The following is a 23,415-nucleotide window of genomic DNA, read 5'->3' as shown; positions in this document are numbered from 1 at the left end:
ATACATTGAGAGTAGTAACTAGTAGGCTCAGTTATATGATCGCTTGGATATTACTGTCACAACTTAAAAATAAAAGGCGATTTTCAGGGATTAGTCTACAAAGTTTTATTAAGTCTACCGAAAGTAGCCTATGAGAGCTTAAACAAGTTTGTCCACTAAACATCGCATTGTCCCACCTGCAAAGCAGTTTCATTAAACTTCCCATCCTCACGATATCCAGTTTTTCTTGAAAGTTCCGTCTTGAAAATGGCGTTGTAATTGTATCAAAAACTGGAATTATGAAGTTGGTGTAAACTAGTTTATTTGAGTTGGTTAATGTAATTATATTTAGTCTTACCAATTGAAACAACTAGCATAATAAGCATTGAAACCGATGTACGTCGTTTTCCGTTTTCGCATTAGCCAGCTAAACTGAGCACTGAAGCACTGCACCGGTCTGCCTCAGTATCCAATCAAAGGACGTTTACGTGTCACGTTCAACGCGAGGAAAGAAATATTCCGGGCCTTCTAGAAGGCCCAGTGTCGCCAACTCGAAATCTGATTGGTTGTCACAACTGTCTGTTTCAGTTCATTCAACTTAAATGAACTGAAACAGCCAGTTGTGAAAACCAATCAGATGTACACGGGCCTTCAATGTGAATTCCGAAGGCCTCAGGGAAGAATTCTGTTCTCGGGGAAGGTTTCTCGGAGCGTGGCAACACATGATAGCTGAAATATGATTGGATGAAAGCTCTAACATAAATGAACAACGCTGGAAGCTATGAAATGAAGATAATGGACTATGAGGAATAATTGAATACATATTTATGAAAAGAAAATATTAAAATTAAATGTATTTATTACATTTATTTTCTGATGATGTTTAGGCCAGCAGAGAAGGCCTTGAAGGCCCTGACGGACCACCACTGACTATACGTTATCAACAACGCTTATCGTGACTAGTAGGCTCTATCGTGACTAGTAGGCTCTAGCAGCCTATAGGTCTACGATGTCCGTTCGCGCCCCTGCCTCTAAGTGATGCAATGCGCCTCGTGCGCATCACATTCATCTGGTGAAGCGATTCACCCATGTGAATCGCTGCAATCCGCATACTAGTTCTTACCTGCAATTCGGGACGGTTGGCAACCCTATTTCCCGGGTATGTCAAACTTGATCTAAATGACTTAACATAAACATGACATTATCGTATATTTGCCTCATTGTTCCTCTTGGACGCGGCAATGTATACAGCACTATTAAGAATCAATTTAGCCCACTTTTGAGGATGTTCAGGTGTTTTCCTCTTTATCGGTAACGTTGAATCTAACCACGGGAGCCGCCATCTTGCCATTCTGTTGACAACGAACGATCGTGTGTCGAACCGTGCCACCACTCGCAACCAAGATCCTTTTACGCTCTGAAGAAACTAGTTCTGAATAAAACATCGAAGAATTGACTGAAAATTAAGCGACAAACTTTTTTTTGGTAGGTTACCACGACTCGTTCTTTTTTATGAGCTAAAGATTGTGTAGATGCACGACTGTGGACCGGGTAAACAGGAGGGGGGCGCAGGGTCGGCTGGGGGCTTGTCCGGGATCAAGCAACGAAAACAGGGTTCAATTTACGGCCTATAAATGCAGAATGCTTCCGACCTGATGATCTGGCCCCGTATCATTTTATAACCACTTTATTCACGGACTTGCTCGCTCATTTCGATTTAGCCAAAGTTAGAAAGAAGGTGAAGTATGTGAGTAGTTCCCTGCAGATATGAAGTGATTGTGATTAAAGAACTGTCTGAAGTCTGTGAAAAAAAACGTGAGCAGTACCATTTTGTGAATTGAGACAAGGACTTGTTTTGTTGATAGAACATTTATGACTCGGGCGTCATTAAAAGTTTGATTCTAGCGACACCCTGTGGTAATCATGCATTAATACCGAGATGCTTCACACAGCATAACAGGTATGAAACCACAGGCTATTTTGCTACACAGAAAACAGTGGAATTAGCTATGCATATGTAGGCATGTGCACACATACATGTACATAAACATACAATACATATTATCGTTACCCTAATCCTGAAGAACCAGGGTTAGGGTAAGGATAGGCATTGGATACGAACCCAGGTTAGAGCAAGGGAGGCAGTTAGGGATGGAAGAACCCCACAGGATTACTAACCCAGATTAGGGTCAATTTAGGCACCAAAACATCTTGCGACAACAGGCAGGCATCAGAATGTGTTTTAATGAGCCAACACCCATACCCAACTTGCAGCTTCCATCTTCAGCCGCCCACTTGAGGATGTTCGGGTGTTTTCCTCTTTATCGGTAACGTTGAATCTAACTACGGGACCGCCATCTTGCCATTCTGTTGACAACGAACGATCGCGTGTCGAACCGTGCCACCACTTGTAACCAAGATCCTATTACGCTCTGAAAAAACTACTTCTGAATAAAACATAGCACATCGAAGAATTGACTGAAAATTGGGCAGCAGTGCAACCCTAACAAAGCTTATGACTAAAATCTCCTCATATACCAAACTAAACAAAATGCTCAATGCCAGCAAAACTAAATATATCTAAACACATGCAATACCCCCCTAATCAACAAAACTGGGCTACAGACAGCGCATGTTGTACCGTGCAGGAAGGCCTTTACGGTTCCCGGGTACAGCATACGGCGCGTGTTGCGACTGTCACCAGCCAATTGGGCACTGCTGTATACCCTGCGACCCTAAAGCTTACGACTGATATCTCCATAAGTACATTACTAAACTAAATGACAAATGCCAGCATTACTAAACATATCTTTTCCCTTTCTCTTTCTCTCTCTCCTTCCATATCATATTGCTTATGCCTATAATAAAACTGATAAAATAGCCTATTGCCTACTATTAAATCTACTACCCAAATGTTTCTCCCTATCTGTTTCTGAAATTGATGTCTACTAACATAAATGTTCTCTCGCCCTTATAGCATGTTCCAATCGCTGATGGAAATGGAAATATTGCTCCTCACCCCCACCACTCCTCATCTACGCATATGGACAGCTGAACTCTACCCACTCACTTTCTTCATTTTCTTTCCCTACTAATCAAGACCATCTCCCCATGGGACGCTGCTGTAGTCTCTCCACCTGGTCTACCTGGAGAAACCCTCGGCCAATTGCACCCACCGACACTGCATTGCCGTACACTTACTCTACCCCATACCCTATGCTAGCATTTATATACAATATACATTATTGCCACCACTGAAATGTTTCTCTGTCCCTACGTCCCCTACCCCTGTAACAGTTACCCTATTAGTACAGTAAACCGGTCTTGCCTGTATCGTGTATTTTACCACCGGATGTCTGTATATATACTATGTCCCGCGACCCAATGCTGGCTGTGTACAACCCCTGTTGTTTCCTTTCCCCTTCTGCCACACAACCCTCCCCCTTCCCCCCTTCCCACCTTCCTATCTCCACCCGGCCGACCTCAAGCAGATGGGTCCCCCCTTATGTGCCGTGGTTCTGCTTAAGGTTTCTTCCTGCCTAACAGGGAGTTTTTCCTTGCCCCTGTTGCCATTGTGCATGCACTAAGGGGGTCTAGGCTCTGGGCTCTGTTAAGCGCCTAGAGGCAATTGTATTGTTATGGCGCTATACAAATAAAATTGAATTGAAATGAATTGAACTGAAAATTAAGCGACAAACTTTTTTTTGGTAGGTTACCACGACTCGTTCTTTTTCATGAGCTAAAGATTGTGTAGATGCACAACTGTGGACCGGGTTGAAACGAAAACAGGGTTCACCTTATGGCCTATAAATGCAGAATGCTTCCGACCTGATTATCTGGCTCCATATCATTTTATAATCACTTTATTCACGGACTTGCTCGCTCATTTCGATTTAGCCAAAGTAAGGAAGACGGTGAAGTATGTGAGTTGTTCCCTGCAGATATGAATTGATTGTGATTAAAGAACTCTCTGAAGTCTGTGAAAAAAAACGTGAGCAGTACCATTTTGTGAATTGAGACAAGGACTTGTTTTGTAGATAGAACATTTATGACTCGGGCGTCATTAAAAGTTTGATTCTAGGGACACCCTGTGGTAATCATGCATTAATACCGAGATGCTTCACACAGCATAACAGGTATGAAACCACAGGCTATTTTGCTACACAGAAAACAGTGGAATTAGCTATGCATATGTAGGCATGTGCACACTTACATATACAGTCATGGACGAAAATGTTGGCACCCATGCCATTCTGTCAGATAATGTACCACTACTCCCAGAAAAGTGTTGCAATTACAAATGTTTTTGTATTCACATGTTTATTTACTTAGTTTGCATTGGAAAAACACAAAAAATCTGAGAAATAACGCCAAATTTGACTTTATTTCACATAAAACTGAAAAAAGGGCGGACAAAATTATTGGCACCCTCAACTTTATATCTGAAATCCTTTGCTTCCTATAACCATTAATGAGGTGTTTTACACCTCTCTACTGGAATTTCGGACCACTCTTCTTTGGCCAACTGCTCCAGGTCTCTCACATTTGAAGGGTGCCTTCTCCCAACTACTGATTTGAGATCATGCCCCAGTTGTGCTATGGGATTAAGATCTGGACTCATCTCGGACACTTCAGAACTCTCAAATGCTTTGTCTTAACCATTTCTGGGTACTTTTTGAAGTGTGCTATGGGTCATTGTCCTGCTGGAAGACCCATGTCCTCTGACGGAGACCCAGCTTTCTGATACTGGGCCCTACATTGCGCCCAAAAATTATTGGGTAGTCCTCAGATTTCCTGATGCTATGCACATAGTCAAAGCATCAGGTTCCAGAAGCAGCAAAGCAACCCCAAAACATCGGTCCAGCTCCACCATATTAGCCTGTAGGGACCGTGTTCTTTTCTTTGAAGGCCTCATTTCGTTGTCTATAAACTGCTTTACCAAAAAGCACTACTTTGGTCTCATCTATCTACAGGACGTTCTCCCAGAATGATTTTGGCTTCCCCAAGAAAGTTTTGTCAAACTCAAGTCTGGCTTTTTTACGTCTCTGTGTCAGCAGTGGGGTCCTCTGGGTCTCCTACCATAGCATCCCATTTCATTCAAATAGCGACGGATAGTGCAAGCTGAAACCGTAGTACCCTTTGTCTGCAGGGTAGCTTGAATTTATTTGGAAGTTGTTCTAGGTTATTTATTCACCATTCAAACAATCTTTTGTTGCATTCTGTCATCAATTTTTCTCTTCCTTCCACATCCAGGGAGGTTAGTGACAATGCCATGGGCTGTAAACTTGTTGATGATGCTGCGCACAGTGGACACAGGAACATTAAGATCTCTGGAGATGGACTTGTAGCCTTGAGATTGTCCATGCTTTTCTACAATTTTGGTTCTCAAATCCTCAGACAATTCTTTGCTCTTCTTTCTTTTCCCCATGCTCAGCGCGGTATACACAGACACACAACACAAAGGTTGAGTCAACTTTGCTCCATTTTAACTGGTTGCAAATGTGATTTCTATATTACCAGCATCTGTGGCTCGCCATAGGTGAGTTTAAATAAAGATTAAAGGAGCATTTCATGCTTAAAATACAATTATTTCTTAAGGGTGCCAATAATTTTTTCCGGCCCTTTTTTGAGTTTTATGTGGAATAAAGTGAGATTTGGCATTATTTGTCAGATTTTTTGTGTTTTTCCAATGCAAACTAAGTAAATAAACATGTGAATACAAAAGCATTTGGAATTGCAACACTTTTCAGGGAGTATTGTTGCATTATCTGACAGAAGTGCAGGGGTGCCAACATTTTCGTCCATGACTGTAAATAAACACACAATACATATTATCGTGCCCCTAACCCTGAAGAACCAGGGTTAGGGTAAGGATAGGCATTGGATACGAACCCAGGTTAGAGCAAGGGAGGCAGTTAGGGATGGAAGAACCCCACAGGATTACTAACCCAGATTAGGGTAAAGTCAATTTAGGCATCAAACCATCTTGCGACAACAGGCAGGCATCAGAATGTGTTTTAATGAGCCAACATCCATACACAACTTGCACCCTCCATCTTCACCCACCAACTTAAAGTTACATTTCGGGTAACTGACACCATTTAGTTCACTCGCCATGCTGCAGGATCCCGCTGTCTTCCTGTTGGTGAGCTGGAGGCTGTGTTTTGATTTCCTGTAGTTAAATCTGAAAAAGGTTGCCATGGTAGGTCAAAGAGAGTAGGACAGGAAGGAGACAAGAGGGTACGAGGATCACAGGTTACTGTACTCCGACAAACATCTGTCCAAGTGTTGTGCAGTGACTTCTAAAAAGCATGCTGCAGCCCTGTGCATATATTGTGGTTTTACCTGTTTATTTTTTGTTCAAGACCGACCCCCCCCAGTAGAGAAGAGCAGACAGCGTTATTGAAATACAACATAGTCTTTTATTGTTGTTATTGATAAATGTCACTCTCCCATCTCAGAAAAAAGAGCATAATACATCATGAAAAAAAGACACTATAATAACAATTATTATTACAATAAAATATATACACAAAACTTTTTTGTTTTTGTTTTTTTTTAACCCAAGTTTACATGGTCTCCCTGAACTTTCTACACGAACATGAATTACAAAAAAAAAAAAAAACATACTGACCTTCCCTTTATATGCATATCTGGCATGTACCAGATGTTTGTTAATGGTTTAACTGGTTCATTAGTTAAATTGTTCTTGTATCTGTACACAAACCTGTCATATACGTATGTGGTGCATGCATGCAACACCACCAGTCAGAACCTCCAAAGTCACTTCAGAGAGACCTTCCCTTGCTCTTGTGAACGATGGGTCAAAAACGTCAGTCTCAACCTGCTCACCAGTTGCGCTCCGTCAACAGGAATTTGACCTTAGCTCGTCAGTAGGCTTACCATTTACATGCGTCTCTCCATAACTTACATAAGCAGTGAACACACTGAATTCATAAGACGGGTTATTTCTTTCTAATTCTCTTCATTTTTAAGGATACGATCGCTGTCTACGCAGTAGCGCATAAGCAAAGCTTCCTCGGTCAGTAATATTGAACCTATCCAATATCAGAGCAACATATCGATGCTCCTGTCACAGTTTTCCCCTTCCTGACCAGCAGAGGGAAGCATCATCCCAAGCTTTAATTTGCAATGAGAGCTCACTGGAACGTGCATCTTTTCATCACTACAAGCTCAACATTATAGTGAACTGAACTGTCTCCATCACACGTCAAATAATAATAAAAAATATATATAGTCACAATTCAATGTACATCGTTTTCTGAAGTTATAAATAGATGTTTCTGTAGAACTATACATATTCTATCTGATACCCTATCTCACGTTCTTTACTAGAAATTACTACCACGACCAAATAAAATAAATCACTTGAGAATTATTTCTTATTGTAGTGTTGACAAGCATACACTTTTAAAAACTTAGTTCTTTCACTTTTCACCGAACCTGTAGTGTACAGAGGCTCCAAAACTACTTGTTTCAAGATCACTGAATTTGGTAGACAGCCATGGATTTTTCCTTCTTGCTGATTAATCAGCATATTTAAGAGCCTGGAGTAGAAAAAACAACGACAAAACAAAAACAGAACTGTAATTGGAAACTTAATACATTGTGTTCTTCATACGTCTGACATCCAAATTTAGTTTTTCTGAATTGCTGTCAGGCGAAATAAAAAAAAAATCTAAAATTTGGACGAGAAACAGAACGAGACACAACGTGAAATAAAACGAAAGCTATGCACATTTGATCACTCGCCCTAACTTCCCTTGAAGGCATTCCATAAGACGAGTCTTGATAAGACAGCACTCCGTCTTGGGAGTGAGTAGGCTTTCAAAAGGGCTGATACCCAGTTTTCAAGTAAAATCACAGAAACAAAACACATTTTAAAAGAATCACAGCCCATTTGCGTAAATAAAAATACCATTAAGCTCGTAATTATAGTTGTTAGAAAATATATACTTTTCAAAATAATTATTACATAGAGAACATATAATTAATAGGTCCCTTTCAGGCAAAGGGGTCACGTCTGTTCTTCTTACAAGTGCACCTTACAACTAATTATAAGAGTTAAGACCAAAAGTCATCTCGACATCATTTTTATCCTGCAGGAGCCTTCCTTTTCTAGAGACAAGAGACGGTTATGTAAGTAAGGAGCCATAGACAATTCAAAATAATTTAGCAGCTAAACGCTTTGAGTGGATGCTGTTGACCGATATCTGTAACGCCTTTATGAGATATTTTTTGGGCTGAAGTGACTCACATATAGAAACGCAAAGTGCAGAAAGCGTCCTTCAAAATGCAATAAACATCAAATTAAAAATAGAAAACAAAACTCTTCCTGAATAACTGAAACAAACAAACAAACAAGCAAACAAAAAAAAACATTTAAAGGCAGTTCATCCAAACCAAACCAAAGTGTTGAACTAGCAATGAGATTTGACGAGCTGCTAATAGCGTAGTAGAGGTAAATCAAGAGCGTATCAGACCGGTTACCAACCGTCGTTGAGTCAACTGCTCCAACCGCTTAACTGCTTTGTAAAAGGTCATGTATCTTTCGTGTAGCTGCTCATCAACGGTGTCTTGACACTCAAATGCTAATGTGTAAAACCAGCTGCAGATGAAACAGAGTAGCTAAGACAGAAGCTTTACGTTTTTGGGAAATATCCGCTTGCAGATTTATGTTTGGCTGACAACGTCATAGTCAATGTTTGCATCATCAATCATCATGGTAAGTAAATTATAAGTATTTGGAAAAGCCTTTTTTCGAAATGAGGGGGAAAAAAAAGAAAAACATTTCTTAGAGCCCACCAACAGTTCTATTGGACATTGCTGTGATGGAAAGGCACATAAGTCTTGAAACGTCACACACATACCCCATGCCATCACCAAACAGCTCAGCTAAACAGGCCATTCAGGTTAGGTAGGTAGGGGTTGGAGATGGGGGGGGGGGGGGGGGGGTTGCAAGCATTAAAGATCTCCAAGGTTCCATGGTGGTGGTGGTATGAAAGCTATAGCATCTTCACCCCTTAAACAAGGCAACAAACAAGGCAACAAACAAACAAACAGGAAGTGGGAAACCTGGGATTCATCGTGAGGTGAAGAAGTTGTAGACAACACCAGTCTCTCCTCGACCACCACTCTTGGGTGGAGAAAGGGATGTGAGGCAGCTAAAGGAGAGATAGCGGGGAGATGCGATTGTGTGTGTGTGTCTGTGCGTGTGTGTGAGGTGTCCACATGTTTTCCGGCTTATCCTGTCTTCTGTCCCAGAAAGCCTTCAGTGAAGTAGCAAGGGAGAGAGACGGAGAGATAGAGGAGGGAGGAGAGAGAGCGAGAGAGAGAGTGGGAGGAAAGAGAAAGATAGAGAGAGAGAGAGAGAGAGCGAGAGAGAGAGAGGAGGGATGGTAACACACATTGTCGTTCCGGCCCGGAGTCCAGGTGTGTGTGAGTGTGTGTGTGAGTGTGTGAATTTGTGTGTGTGTGTGTGTGTGTGTGTATGTGTGTTTGAGGGGGCTGGAGGCAGTGATGTTTGTGTGTGTGTTCGAGGTGGTTTGGAGGGGCAGAGGTGTGTGTGTGTGTGTGTTTGAGGTGGTTTGAGGGGGCTGGAGGCAGTGATGTCTGTGTGTGTGTTTGAGGTGGTTTGGAGGGGTCATACGAAGACTTTTGCGAGTGCGTCGGCCCCAGCGCTGCCGATGAAGCACTTGGTGGGGTGGAACGCCACGGCGTGAATGGACTCCTCAAACTTCTTGCGGTGGGCGGTGAACTCCTGGATGCACGTCTTGCTCTCCATGCTCCACAGACGCACCGAGCAGTCATGACCTGGAGGACACACACAGGTTTGGGGTCAGCTACCTACTTACTCACTTACTCACTCACTGGGCAGTCATGACCTGGAGCACACACACAGGTTTGGGGTCAGCTACCTACTTACTCACTTACTCACTCACTGGGCAGTCGTGACCTGGAGCACACACACAGGTTTGGAGCCAGCTACTTACTTACTCACTTACTTACTTACTTACTTACTTACTTACTTACTTACTTACTTACTCACTCATGGTGATCTCTGTGTGCATACTACACAAAGGGTACTGAAAACTACTTACTCACTCATGGTGATCTCTGTGTGCGTACTACACAAAGGGTACTGAAAACTACTTACTCACTCATGGTGATCTCTGTGTGCGTACTACACAAAGGGTACTGAAAACTACCTACTCACTCATGGTGATCTCTGTGTGCGTACTACACAAAGGGTACTGAAAACTACTTACTCACTCATGGTGATCTCTGTGTGCGTACTACACAAAGGGTACTGAAAACTACTTACTCACTCATGGTGATCTCTGTGTGCGTACTACACAAAGGGTACTGAAAACTACTTACTCATGGTGTTCTCTGTGTGCGTACTACACTTCGGATTCCTGATTACTACTTACTTACTCACGGTGTTCTCTGTGATTTAACTACTCCTAGGGTTACTGATCACTATTGCTGTATGAGAATAAGTACATAAAGAAGTAAGCGTGGGTTAGAGGGGGACAGGGTCATTATTTCGCAAATTACTTCTTTCCTTCCTGAATTTCCTTCTTTCTTTTTTTTTTAAATCACACTTTGAGTCGATGTTCTGTGTGGCCATTACTGATGCTTTATAAAGTAGAGTTTCACAGAGGCACTGAGCACTCAGGACCAGGGGAACAAGGAGGGGGTATTTATTTGTACATTTTAAACTTTTAAACACTTTTAAAAATCACACCTACTTTGGACGTTTCTGTGTGTGTTTATTATGTCTACTATGATTACTGGTGCTGCTATATAGTTATAGCATATGTGGCTGTGGCAGCACTGCATGATGATAATGCTACTGGTCAGGCATGCATACCTTTTTGATTTTCAATCTCATTTTAAATAATTTTGACTACATTTCAGGGGCGTCTGAAGACCAGAACAACTAACCTTCAAAAACACATCATTACTGCAACACCAGTATAGGTCCAGACGTATTTTAATTCATTTTACAAAAACAAAAAAAGAAAAAACCTTTCCCACACCTTGAAGGGCCAATCTGACAGTATCTTTATCTTTCACTCAAAAGACATTTAAGTTGGACAGATGCCTTTTAAGGCCCCTCATCCCTAAGAATCGGTAAGAATAAATCCTACTTTGCAGCCATGGAAATATAATTAGCAGGCTAAAGTCAATTTGCTAATACAGTAGGCAGTCAAGGAGCCAATTACCCAGATGCATTAGGCAGCTCCAGCCAAGCCATTATCCAACTGAAGTGAATACAGAGAGGGAGAAAAACACAAAGGACTGTGAGAGAGAGAGAGGAAGGGGAATTGGATAGAAAAAGAGAAATGGTGAGACACACAGAGAGAGAGATGGAGAGGAATGAACATTGGATTAAAAATAGATAGAGATAGGCAGATAGAGTGATGCAGAAAGAGAGAGAAAGCGAAAGAGAGAGAGAGAAAGATCGCCATCTGCTGTTTCTGTTTGAAGAATGAACGGACACTAGGACCACTCATTTCTTTGAATCACCTCGCTCTGTGACTGCCCTACTTTCCATCTTTCTCCCCCCACACAGGCTACCGGTGCCCCAGCAGAGAGGCACGTGTCGAACCGTTCACCTTTCATAAGTTCTGGATGACCTAGCTTCAAAGGTTTACCGTCTTAAACGGTGTTTGTGGGTCAGTATGATCAGCTGGACCTAGTTACTGTTCTGGCACAGGTTGATGCCGATGATGTTTCGGTAAAAAAAAAAAAAAAGGTTCTGGCATTGTCTGGCATCAGTGGTTCCTTTGAGTTCATCATAAGTACTCAGTCAATATGACTTTCACATCATTTGCACAGACACAGGTTGTACTATTATATAGTGTATTGCACAGACACATGATATGATCAGTGTGGCTAGGGCAAAGCACTCGCGCGCGCACACACACGCACAAACACACACACACACACATAATAATAATTTCAAAACCATGGACATGTCTAGGAGCGGGAGTGGGAGTCAAAAAGAGGATGAAAAAGAGTCAAAAAGAGGATGACACAGAATAAATAATAAAGTAATAAAATCTTTCCTGACTCACTGCCAGACATGAGGTACAGGCCATTGGGGTCGACGGCCAGGCTGGTGACTGCATCCAGGTGGGCCACCATTGAGTGGATCAGCTTGCCTGGAACAGGAGAACACAGTGGCATTTCAAAATGGTTGCCATCAATCGTACACTAGTCTCACGTAACACATTAAAATGGCAATAGTCATACACTAGACTTACATTAACATCAACACAGTAAAATATGTCCAGAAATAACTATGGTGACATGACCTCAATAGGGTTGGGAATGATTACATGATTGTCAAGCTGTCTCCAGACTGTGAAATCGAAATGTATAAATCACATCTAGTGACGCATTGAACAAGACTATAATACCTACCAAGAGGCGACTTTGCACTGCAGGAACTCGTTGTTAAAACGTTTACAGGAATGTTTTTTTTTGGTAAAAAAAGTTCTGGCATCAGTGGTTCCTTTGGATTCGTCAATGTAATCAGTCAATGTAAATTTCACATCATATGCACAGACACATGTTGCTGACAGAAGTCTGCCGGAGTCGGGAATTGAACCCGGGCCGCTAGCTTACAAGTCCAGTGACTATCTAAGTGAGCAAAGTAGGATCCTTGAGTAAACGACAAAAACTTCTCCTTTTATTGTTGTTAGCCAAAAAAACTAAAATAGCTATAACGCTCGGAAGATTACAATCAAAAGCGACGGGCAATAACAGCGAAATTAACTATGCCGAAAACGCTTAACTAAACAAAAGGCTAAGAACTTACAAAACACGGCCAAAAACCACAAGCCTAATTCCAGCGTGCGTTAACGACTGCGACTGGAGCTTTAACGACTGCGACTGGAGACAAGGAAACTCGAGACAAGCAACTCTGTATCAGATTTCAAAACCAAAGACGCAGCAATGAGCGGAAAACAAATGCAGGAAGTGAACATAAGGTACATGCAGACACGAGGGGAAAAGTATTTTTTGGCGGCATCTAGAGGCCAAAATGTCCCAAATCATGACAGTTATACTATACTATATTATAGTCAAAGTGTATTGTTGTTAGTTGTTGCCTTTGACTTACTACAGGAACAACGGACCTAGAAGTTAACAATTTTGCTCTTCGATTTTTACGTCAATTCTGAACCCGACAAATGAATTATACATTTCTCCAAAGGCAGCACCAAAATTAGACCGTTAAACCAGATATTTTCTAGATAATGTTACCCTAAAGTTAAGTCGACAACTGAATATTACTTTAAAGTTGCAAACACTCTATTAAATGGCTTCATGCCAGCTGCAATTACTTGATAAATGAATATTTCAGCACCACTATGATTAATTAAAGCCTACAATTACAGCCTATAATTATAATATAGCCTTTAATTATAATTAATTTTTGCTGTAGGATTTAAAATAATTACATGATACGACAGTCTGACAAGTTTTTTGATGGCATTTTAAAAGCTAAATACAGAGAGCACACAGTGCCTTGTGTTATAAAAATGTTGGCAGAAAATGAAGTAGAGTGTGAAAGACGCATACACAACCTCTTGTTGCTATTGTTCCATTTTCAGAACTATAAAATGCTCTTTACATCTAACCCAGAAATCCACCTTCGATGAGTTCCTGTAGTGGAAAATGGCTTGGTGTGTCACCTCTGACTCATGCCTGTTATTAGATCTGAGACTTTGGATCTTGGATAGCTGAGGGTGGATGGTCTGCCGCATGACGGGTGGGGCACTGTGTGGCCCTCCAGACGTGCCGTACCTGTGTTGTTGTCGTAGAAACGGATGTGTCGGTCTTCCTGTGCAGTGATGGTGATGGGCAGCGTGGGGTGACTGAGCACTTTGTTTATGTGTGAGGAGATATCTGAGGAAGGGAGAGAGAGGAAAAAAAAGAAAGAAAAAAGAAAATGACAGAGAGAGAAAGATAGAGGTAGAGAGAGAGAAAGAAAGAGATAAAGAAATAAAGAAAAAAAGAAAGAGAGAGAGAGAAAGAAAAAGAAAGAAAGAGAGAGATAAAGAAAAAAAAAGAAAAAAGAGAGTGAGGGAGGGAGAGAGAGAGAGAGGAGGTTTAACTCTCCTTTATTCAGGGGGCACTTTCCCATCAATACACATATAAACTTCATAATATGAAAGACCAACTGTAACAAGCAATTTGCAAGCAGAGAGGGAGAGAGAGATGGAAGGAGGAACAGATGAGAGAGGGGAGGAGAGGGGAGCAGAGATGGAGGCGGAAAAGGAGACAACAAGAGAGAAAAGCATAGCTAGAACACAGGGGGAATCAGAGTTTTAGTATGAAAAAAAGTTCTGGAATTGTCTGGCATCAGTGGTTCCTTTGAGTTCATCATAAGGATTCAGTCAATATAAACTTCACATCATTTGCACAGACACAGGTTGTACTATTGTATAGTGTATTGATGTTGCTTGCTTGTACACATACACTCAGATATTGGCTGTGTTGTACTGTACAGCCGCACTGTAATCTGTAATGTCCATTGATCTGCAATACGCCAGACAACAGTGGCGTGACGGAGGTTGTGCATATTGTTACACTGTGGGTGTACTGATGGGTCTGCTTGACTGCACCCACACACACACACACACACACACACACACAGTCATGACCGTACGTTGGATGGGGTTGGGGGTTTGTGTGACTATTGACTGTTACAAAGCAGGATTTCAAAGTCATCTGGATAACTGCACCGACGAAAACCTGAGGCTGCACTTTCAACCCCAGTCTGTGACCCAGATTCTTACTCAGCCAAGCCAGAGGCCAGAACATCACCCTGTGTGCAGCTTTGTGATATTGCCCTTTGGCTGAGGGATGTGTGTGTGTGTGTGTGTGTGTGTGTGTGTGTGTGTGTGTGTGTGTGTGTGTGTGTGTGTGTGTGTGTGTGTGTGTGTGTGTGTGTGTGTGTGTGTGTATGGGTGTGCGTGTGCGTGTATGTATGCATATATACACATATACACACATGTGTGCGTGCATGTATGTAATTGTGTATGTATGCATGAACTGTATATGTCTGTAAATACAGATAAGTGTGTGTGAGTGAGTGTGTGTGTGCGCATGTGTGTGTCCTCACCATTCTCCGCTGGCGTCTCCGTGTCTAGTTTGAGCAGGACCTGCTGCGTCTCCAAGTCGAAGATGCCGATGTGACCGCTGTCAAACGACGCCACCATGTGGGCTGGTTCACTACACACCAGGTCTACCGAGGAGGGGATGCCCATCTCTACACACACACACACACACACACACACACACACACGCTTAGCTTAACATCCTCTCATCAGGTCATATGGATCACATATTGAATCCTATCAGACGATGAGGTGAGTGTGTGTGTGTGTGTGTGCGCGTGTGTGTGTGTGTGCGTGTGTGTGTTTGTATATGTCATGTTGGTGAGTTGAGAATGCTTTCCCCCTCCAGTGTTAACCAGACGACTGAATCAGTGTCCAAAGAGCCAGTTATTCAGAGCGCTCGTTAACACTGTTTCCTCCTTGTGGTCCGTCACCGGCATTCATCAGCTACCTCTGGGGTTCAGCTGAACACCAGCATGTCTCTGGTTTTTGTCTCTCGATTCGTTTTTGTTTGTTTGTTTTTTTGTGTGTGTGTGTGTGTGTGTGTGTGTGTGTGTGTGTGTGTGTTTGAGGCACCTAAGTCCTGGTTGAAGACGGCGAGGGCGGGGGCGGGGTTGGCAGCGTCCCAGAGGCGCACGGTGCCGTCGGCTGAGCACGAGAGCAGCCGGTGATGGGCGGGGCTGTAGGCCACGCCCCACACAGAGTCCGTGTGGCCGCACATAGCACCCCGCAACACTGAGGCATCTGGGGGAGAGGGGGGGGGGGGGGGGGGGGGGGGCGAGAGAGATGGGGGGGGCAATAGAGAGGGAGAGAGGAGGGGAGACAGAGATAGGGAGATGGAGAGAGAGAGAGGAGGGGAAAGAGAGAGGGAGACGGGGACGGAGAGGGAGAGAGGAGGGGAAAGAGAGAGGGAGACGGAGACGGAGAGGGAGAGAGGAGGGGAAAGAGAGAGGGAGACGGAGAGGGAGAGAGGAGGGGAAAGAGAGAGGGAGACGGAGAGGGAGAGAGGAGGGGAAAGAAAGGGAGACAGAGAGAGAGAGAGGAGGGGAAAGAGAGGGAGAGAGAGAGGGAGACGGAGAGAGAGAGGAGGGGAAAGAGAGGGAGAGAGTGAGGAGAGTGTGTGGTGTAAGTGAAAGGTAGAGAAATAGGTTTTACACTCAGTGACTCATTAACACCTGTAGCTAACACTTTTACATCAATATACCATTAAAACATATGAGAGCGTCAAAATCATGCATTACATCATTACACAAACAGTGAAAGAAAGAACAAAAGAAAGAGGGATGGTACAAGGCAAGTGTGATAAGGAGAGAGAGAGAGATGGAATGACAAGTAGAGAAAGAGAGAGAGATGGAATGATAAGGAGAGAGAGAGAGATGGAAAACAAGGGAGAGAGAGAGAGATGGAATGATAAGGAGAGGGAGAGAGAGATATAATGAGAAAAGCTGAAGGAATAAGGGTGAAGAGGAGGGAGAGAAAAGATCGAAAGACAAAGAACAGATGGATAAAGGAAAGAAAGAATGAAAGGTAAAGAACTGGAGGACAAAATAATGAAATGGGGCTGTTCAGAAGAGCAATCTTTCAACCGAAAAGAGGGAGGGTGGGGGAAGAGATGTGGGGAACTAGAGAGTGACTAAGCGGAATGTACCATACGAGTCGTAGGGGTCGATGTTGGGGTTGGGTGTGTTCCAGCTCTGAATGGTTCCGTCCACTCCCCCACTGAAGCACTGATCTCCACTAGAACTCATTACCACACACAGAACCGCCCCCCTACACACAGCCAATGCACACGCAATGCACACACCTTTTTACAAAGATACACACACTCAATGCACACACTTTACACAAAGATACACCCACGCAGAACACTGAATATGCCCACATCTTTTTAGATACACACATTTCTTTTGAAAGACCGTTCAGAGGCAATATCTACTGACACCAAGAAATAGATCATTTTCTATTCCTTTTAGGAGAGGGTCTGCTGCCAACTCCATTTTTTCTCATTACATTTTTTTCAAAATAAATATATTGTTTTGTTACTGTAACCATATATTTACTCTAATACAGACACATCTTATTGCAGATGAAAAATGAAAGTGGCTAGGCAGTCACAGAAATGCTTTATAGTGTTGACTTTTTTAAAGGCACATTTGATTTCCAATTCCAGTTTTGTATGCAAGTGTCACCTGTGTGCTCTGAAAGTGTAGATGGGCTCCACGTCAAGGGCAGTGCACCTGTAAGACAAGGAGAGAAGGGTTCATGAGCAACAACAGTTAGATCACACACATAGTGAGAGAGAAGGGAAATGACAAAGAGAGAACCAAAGAGAATGAAAGAGAGAGAGAGAGAGAGAGAGAGAGAGAGAGAGAGAGAGAGAGAGAGAGAGAGAGAGAGAGAGAGAGAGAGGTGCTTTAGTTCGGTTCTGTTCTTGCTTGAGCACATGTACTATTAACTAGTGTATGTATCACACATCTCAGAGAGACAGAGAGAGAGACAGAGAGTGATAGATAGAACGACAGAGAGAGACAGAGAGAGAGAGAAAGAAAGAGAGAGAGACAGAGAGAGAAAGCATCGTGATGATGCAGTCACTTCAGGCCAGGCAGCCAGGGAGATGAAGCCACAGAGATGAAATATTAAGCCTGAACAACAGCAGCTAAGTACCAAGCTGTGTTCTCATACTCCAGTGGCTTCAAATGACTGTGTAATGAGCGCCAAACAGGGAGCGTACTCAGCAACAAGACCTTAAAACACATCTGGGTGTGTGTTTTTGTGTGTGTGTGTGTGTGTGTGTGTGTGTGTGTGTGTGTGTGTGTGTGTGTGTGTGTGTGGTCTCCTGGTGCGTGCCAACACACCTGCCATGTGCATTTCCTCACTTTGATGGTAAAATTCCAGCAGGTGTTTGGGTGTTGTGTGTGTGTGTGTGTGTGTGTGTGTGTGTGTGTGTGTGTGTGTGTGTGTGTGTGTGTTTAGGTGTGCGTCATTTGTGTGTGTGTCTCCTCACTTGTTCGTGGGGATGGTTTTCTGCCAGTTCTACTGTATATCTTGAGCATGTTTGTCTCTATGTGTGTGGATGTGTATATGTAGGGATCTGTGTGTGTGGATGTGTATATGTAGGGATGTGTGTGTGTGTGTGTGTGTGTGTGTGTGTGTGTGTGTGTGTGTGTGTGTGTGTGTGTGTGTGTGTGTGTGTGTGTCACTAACTTCTTGGTGGGGGCGATCTTCTGCAGGTTCCACATCTTGAGCGTGTGGTCCTCTGAGGCGGTGATGAGCACGGGCTCCGTGGGGTGGAAGGCCAGCGCCCGCACCGAGTCGAAGTGGCTCCGCAGCGTGAACTTGGGGTTCCACGTCTTACGCAGGTCCTGGCTGCTGGACATCTGCTGCAGGGGGGAATGGGAGGAAGAGAGAGAGAGGGGGAGAGAGAGAGAGAGAGAGAGGGAGAGAGAAGGAGAAAGCAAGTGAGAGAGAGAGAGAGAGAGAGAGAAAGCAAGTGAGAGAGAGAGAGAGAGAGAGAGAGAGAGAGAGAGCAAGAGAGGAATGGAGAGAGAGGAAGAAATGGAGGGATGGAGAGAAACAGTGATAAAGGTTATTCAGACAGTTTCATGGTATGACCATGGACAGACACACACACACACACACACACACACACACACACACACACACACACACACACACACACACACACACACACACACACACACACACACACACACACACACACACACACACACACACACACACACACACACACACACACACACACACACACACACACACACAGAAAATAATTAAACAGCAAGTGCTTGTTGAACAGCCGCCCACTAAATCACAAGTTGGCAACTTGTCAGGCACTTGCATACTCACCCACCCACACACCTGACCTGATTGCATCAGCTACCTGAACCTGGCTCCACAGACTACATATTGTGTGTGTATGCGCGCGCGCATTTGTCTGTGTATCACTTTGTGACCACGCATGTGTTTGTCTGTGTATCTGTGTGTGGCTGGTGTGGCTCCTGCTAATTAAAAAACGTGTTTGTGCTGCATTGATCACTGTGTATCTGTGTGTGTGTATCTGTGTGTGTGTGTGTGTATCTGCGTGTGTGAGTGTGTTTGTGCTGCATTGATCACTGTGTGTGTGTGTGTGTGTGTTTGTGCTGCATTGACCACTGTGTATCTGACTGCTTGGTCTACACGGGACTGGGCTGACCTGAGCTGAGTACTATTGATCCCTTTGCCACACACACACACGCACACACACACACACACACACAAACAAAAACACACACACACACACACACACTACAAGCTAGGCCCCTCGGCTCCACAACAAACTAACACAAACACACACACACACACACACACACACACACTCCACTCAGGCAATTCAACCTGCAACATCAAGTCCCTCCTCAAACATTCGCTGAAAGGAAAGGACAACTCTCTGACTCACACCTGCGCGCCCACTGAATGCTAAACAGATACAAACTGCAAACAAGAGTGTGTTTCATAACACAACCGCTGGCAGCGGTGCTCCGGTAGCACGCGGCTGGAACCGATTTAGACTCTGAGAGCCTCAGACCAGCTGTGTGTTCATGGAGGGCGTGCGGGAGCAGCCACACACACACACACACACACACACACACACACACACACACACACACACACACACACACACACACACACACACACAGCTGTGTGTTCATGGGGGGCGTGCGGGAGCAGAGGGACCCGGGGCCAAACTAACAGAGTTGGTCATCCACGGGGTTTGACTTTCACTCTCCCTGTCCCACATATGTTTGATGAGCCACACACACACACACACACACACACACACACACACACGCTGGGGGCGAGCGATTAACTGGAGCGCCTCCCACTCGGCCTCAGCACAGCAACATCGCACAACTACATCATCACAACTAATACCACCACTATAACTGATACTGATACTGATACTACTACTACTCCTCCTCCTCCTCCTCCTCCTCCTCCTCCTCCTCCTCCTCCTCCTCCTCTTACTTCTTTCACTACTACATCTACTGTCATCACCACTATTAATACTAGTATTACTACTACTACTACTACTACTACTACTTCTATCACTACCACTACTACTACCAAATCAACAGCACTACAACTGCTTCACACACACAACACAAATAACATTATTATATCATCAAAGGCTCTGTAAGGACATTCCTATTCCCAACAACGCTGAGATCTGATGGGGTTGAAACCTAAGTCCCCTGGGAATGAGGAAGTTCAGGACATGAAGGAGCACTGCTTATGTGCAAACGGAGTCTCATTCCACACAAAAGAGGATGCTGTTGCCGTGACAGCCAGGTTGTTGTGGCGGGTTGTCATGGCGGAGGCAGCAGTGACAGCGCTGGTACTCACGTCATAGGTCAGGCTCTCAGCCTCGTTGGCCACGGTGAGGCCGGCCAGCTCTCCCAGCCCCAGATCGCTCTGCAGATCCTCGTCAGGGCCCAGAATAAACGACTTTCCAGAGGAGGGCGGGAATGTCATGGCCTCTACTTTAAGGACACAGCCACACACACACACACACCACACCACACACACATTCTCATCAATTATCTTACACTCAAAACAAACGATATGATAAAATGTATCATATCAAATATATTACAGCAAAATTGAATAGTTCAGTTTGTGCAAGTGCACAAGAGTCTGTGTGTGTGTGTGTGTGTGTTTGCGCGTGTGTACGAGTGTGCGTGTGTGTACGAGTGTGTGTGTGTGTGTGTGTGCGTTTGTGGACCTTCGTCAGCTTGGCCCAGCTCGTGCTCATTGAGGCGAGGGATGGGGGGCCGGACGGGGGGGTTGACGGGCGGCTGCAAGGAGGGCAGGTCCTCAGCGTCCCGCAGGGTAGCCAGCATGTCCTGCAGCTTGGAGCGGTTTGGCCCTACCACACACAGGGAGGGGGGGACAGAGGGAGAGAGGGACAGAGATATAGATAGATAGAGGGGGAAGAGGAAGAGAGAGTGACAGAGAAGAACAGAGAGATGTAGAGATAATAGGGGAGATAAAGACAGAGTGCAGAGAAGAAAGAAAGAAAGAAAGAAAGAAAGAAAGAAAGAAAGAAAGAAAGAAAGACAGAAATCAATCTTCTACTCAGCAGCAGGGGGAGCTGATGACACATCAATGGAGATGGCACTGAGGGAAACGACTACAGGGAGGTTTATAAATAAATAAATAAATAAATAAATAAATAAATAAATAAGCAGAGGAGTTGAGTTGACAGGCCTTGTTGCCTTGAGCAGAACTATGGCAGCGAAGACTAATTGTTTTTTTGTTATTATTATGGGATTGCGGGGATGAGATAGACCCTCTTCATTAAAGTTTCTCTACCCAAAGTAAGAGAGGAAATAAACCCTGAAGAATGGTGGAGGAATTAAGCTAATACACACATTTCAGAAGAAAAGAAATGGAAGAACAACAGAGAAGGAAGAGTGGAGAAATAATGACGTGGAACCAAAAGTAAAAAAAAACGTGAGACAAGCTCAGTACACAACATCAACACTTTACAGCGGGAACAGAAAGGATGCTGGGACAAATACCCAGGTGCATTTTGGGAGCAGGTGTGAAGCATGTAACCTCTTACACACATGATTACCTACAGAGATTGGATGAAAGAGTCAGAGAGAGAGGAAGAGAGAGAGAGGGAGAGAATGGAAACATGATAAAAAGGGCAACACATGAAAAGGTGTGAACATGGAAGAGTGAGAGGAATATATGGAAAAGAGAAGGGAGGGAGGAAGTGGGGCAGAGTAAGTGCTGTTGTGAAACCGAGAGGGGGGGGGGGGGGGGATGTGTTGGTGAAGCAAGCGAAACAGGCAGTACAACAAAAACACAACATGAGGAGAAACGTGTGGATATAAAACACATTCACACTCTCTCTTTCATCTCTCTCACATACACACCTACACACACACACACACCTACACACACAGACAGACAGACAGACAGACAGACAGACAGACAGACAGACAGACAGACAGACAGACACAGACACAGACACAGACACAGACACAGACACAGACACAGACACAGACACGTACTTAGACAATGAAGGAACTGCAGGAGCAAGCCATGATGATGAAATTAGGAAGTAAAGAGCTCTGGTCCTTCATTACCAGAGATCATCTCTTCAGAGAGGAAAGGACAATACCAAAAGAGAGAAAGGAGGGTGGGGGGGCAAGGAGAGAAAATTGGCAAAAAGAAAGGCAAGATTAAAAGAAAGATAGAAAGACGACAAGAGTGAATCAGATAGAAATAGAAACGATTGCATGAAAGGGATGAAGAGGAACGCGAAAAAAAAGAAGGAGACGGGCGGAGCGAGGAGTGCGAGAGAAGGAGGGATGTTTTTTTAGTTTTTTTTTTTCGGTGGTGCCCTCCGAGACTTACTCTTGACCCCCTTCTTGCCCTTGCGCTCCTGCCTGTACTGTTCCTTCAGCCGCGTGATGAGGCCCTGGTCCACCTCCCACGCCTCCCCAGGGCTCTGCTCATCCTTCTCTATACGGGACACACACACACACACACACACACACACACACACACACACACACACACACACACACACACACACACACACACATAAGCATGCATGTTTTGCAACCAACAAACCCAAAAGGCCAGTGTGAGCACTTCCTGTCGTAACAGGAAATGGATGTCCTTTCTGGTTAAATTCACATAAAAGCCCCTTCTGTCCTCTTCTGTCCAGCCAGGAGGGAATGCTCTCTTAGTTGTGTGCTGGATAAGCCCTATCTTGATGGTATCTAACAGTGAAACTCCTTTAACCGTATCTGTGCCTGTCGGAGCATTATACGACAGCACCAGCTCTTCTGTGTGTTTCCGAATCCAAATGACTTGATGACTATGATCTTCAGCTCTGTCAGAGCAGGTGAGATGGGGCAACCACAAGGTGACAAAGGGCAAAGAGGTCACACAAAGGTCATAAGAGGTCATCGCTGCCTGAGTTCCTTCAAGGGGCGGATTTACTACAAGGAGAGGGGATTTCGGAAGAGGAACGGTTGGGGACAGAAAAAACAAACAAACAAAAACGAATCGAGAGACAAAAACAAGAGACATGCTGGTGTTCAGCTGAACCCCAGAGGTAGCTGATGAATGCCGGTGACGGACAACAAGGAGGAAACAGTGTTAACGAGCGCTCTGAATAACTGGCTCTTTGGACACTGATTCAGTCGTCTGGTTAACACTGGAGGGGGAAAGCATTCTCAACTCACCAACATGAGACACA

At 44.1% G+C, this 23,415-nt stretch overlaps 1 protein-coding gene across 1 annotated transcript in view; it reads right to left on the bottom strand.

Annotated features, from left to right (window-relative positions):
• Positions 1–9,028: 9,028 nt before the first annotated feature.
• Positions 9,029–23,415, bottom strand: part of strn (striatin, calmodulin binding protein) — a 55,645-nt gene continuing 41,258 nt past the window's right edge. Inside the window, exons 8-17 of the mRNA XM_080840365.1 lie at positions 20,917–21,060; positions 20,538–20,671; positions 18,342–18,517; positions 17,327–17,374; positions 16,786–16,907; positions 15,714–15,881; positions 15,143–15,289; positions 13,822–13,923; positions 12,087–12,173; positions 9,029–9,813 (exon numbers count right to left, since the gene is read on the bottom strand). Coding sequence (XP_080696491.1) covers positions 9,644–9,813; positions 12,087–12,173; positions 13,822–13,923; positions 15,143–15,289; positions 15,714–15,881; positions 16,786–16,907; positions 17,327–17,374; positions 18,342–18,517; positions 20,538–20,671; positions 20,917–21,060 — 1,298 coding nt within the window. The 3' untranslated portion in view covers positions 9,029–9,643. The remainder of the gene's footprint in view (positions 9,814–12,086; positions 12,174–13,821; positions 13,924–15,142; positions 15,290–15,713; positions 15,882–16,785; positions 16,908–17,326; positions 17,375–18,341; positions 18,518–20,537; positions 20,672–20,916; positions 21,061–23,415) is intronic.

Source organism: Sprattus sprattus (genome assembly GCF_963457725.1).
Source record: "Sprattus sprattus genome assembly, chromosome: 1".
NCBI lineage: Eukaryota > Metazoa > Chordata > Actinopteri > Clupeiformes > Clupeidae > Sprattus > Sprattus sprattus.
Note: the sequence above shows the minus strand (reverse complement) of the source record. Positions and strands in the feature narration are given on the sequence as shown.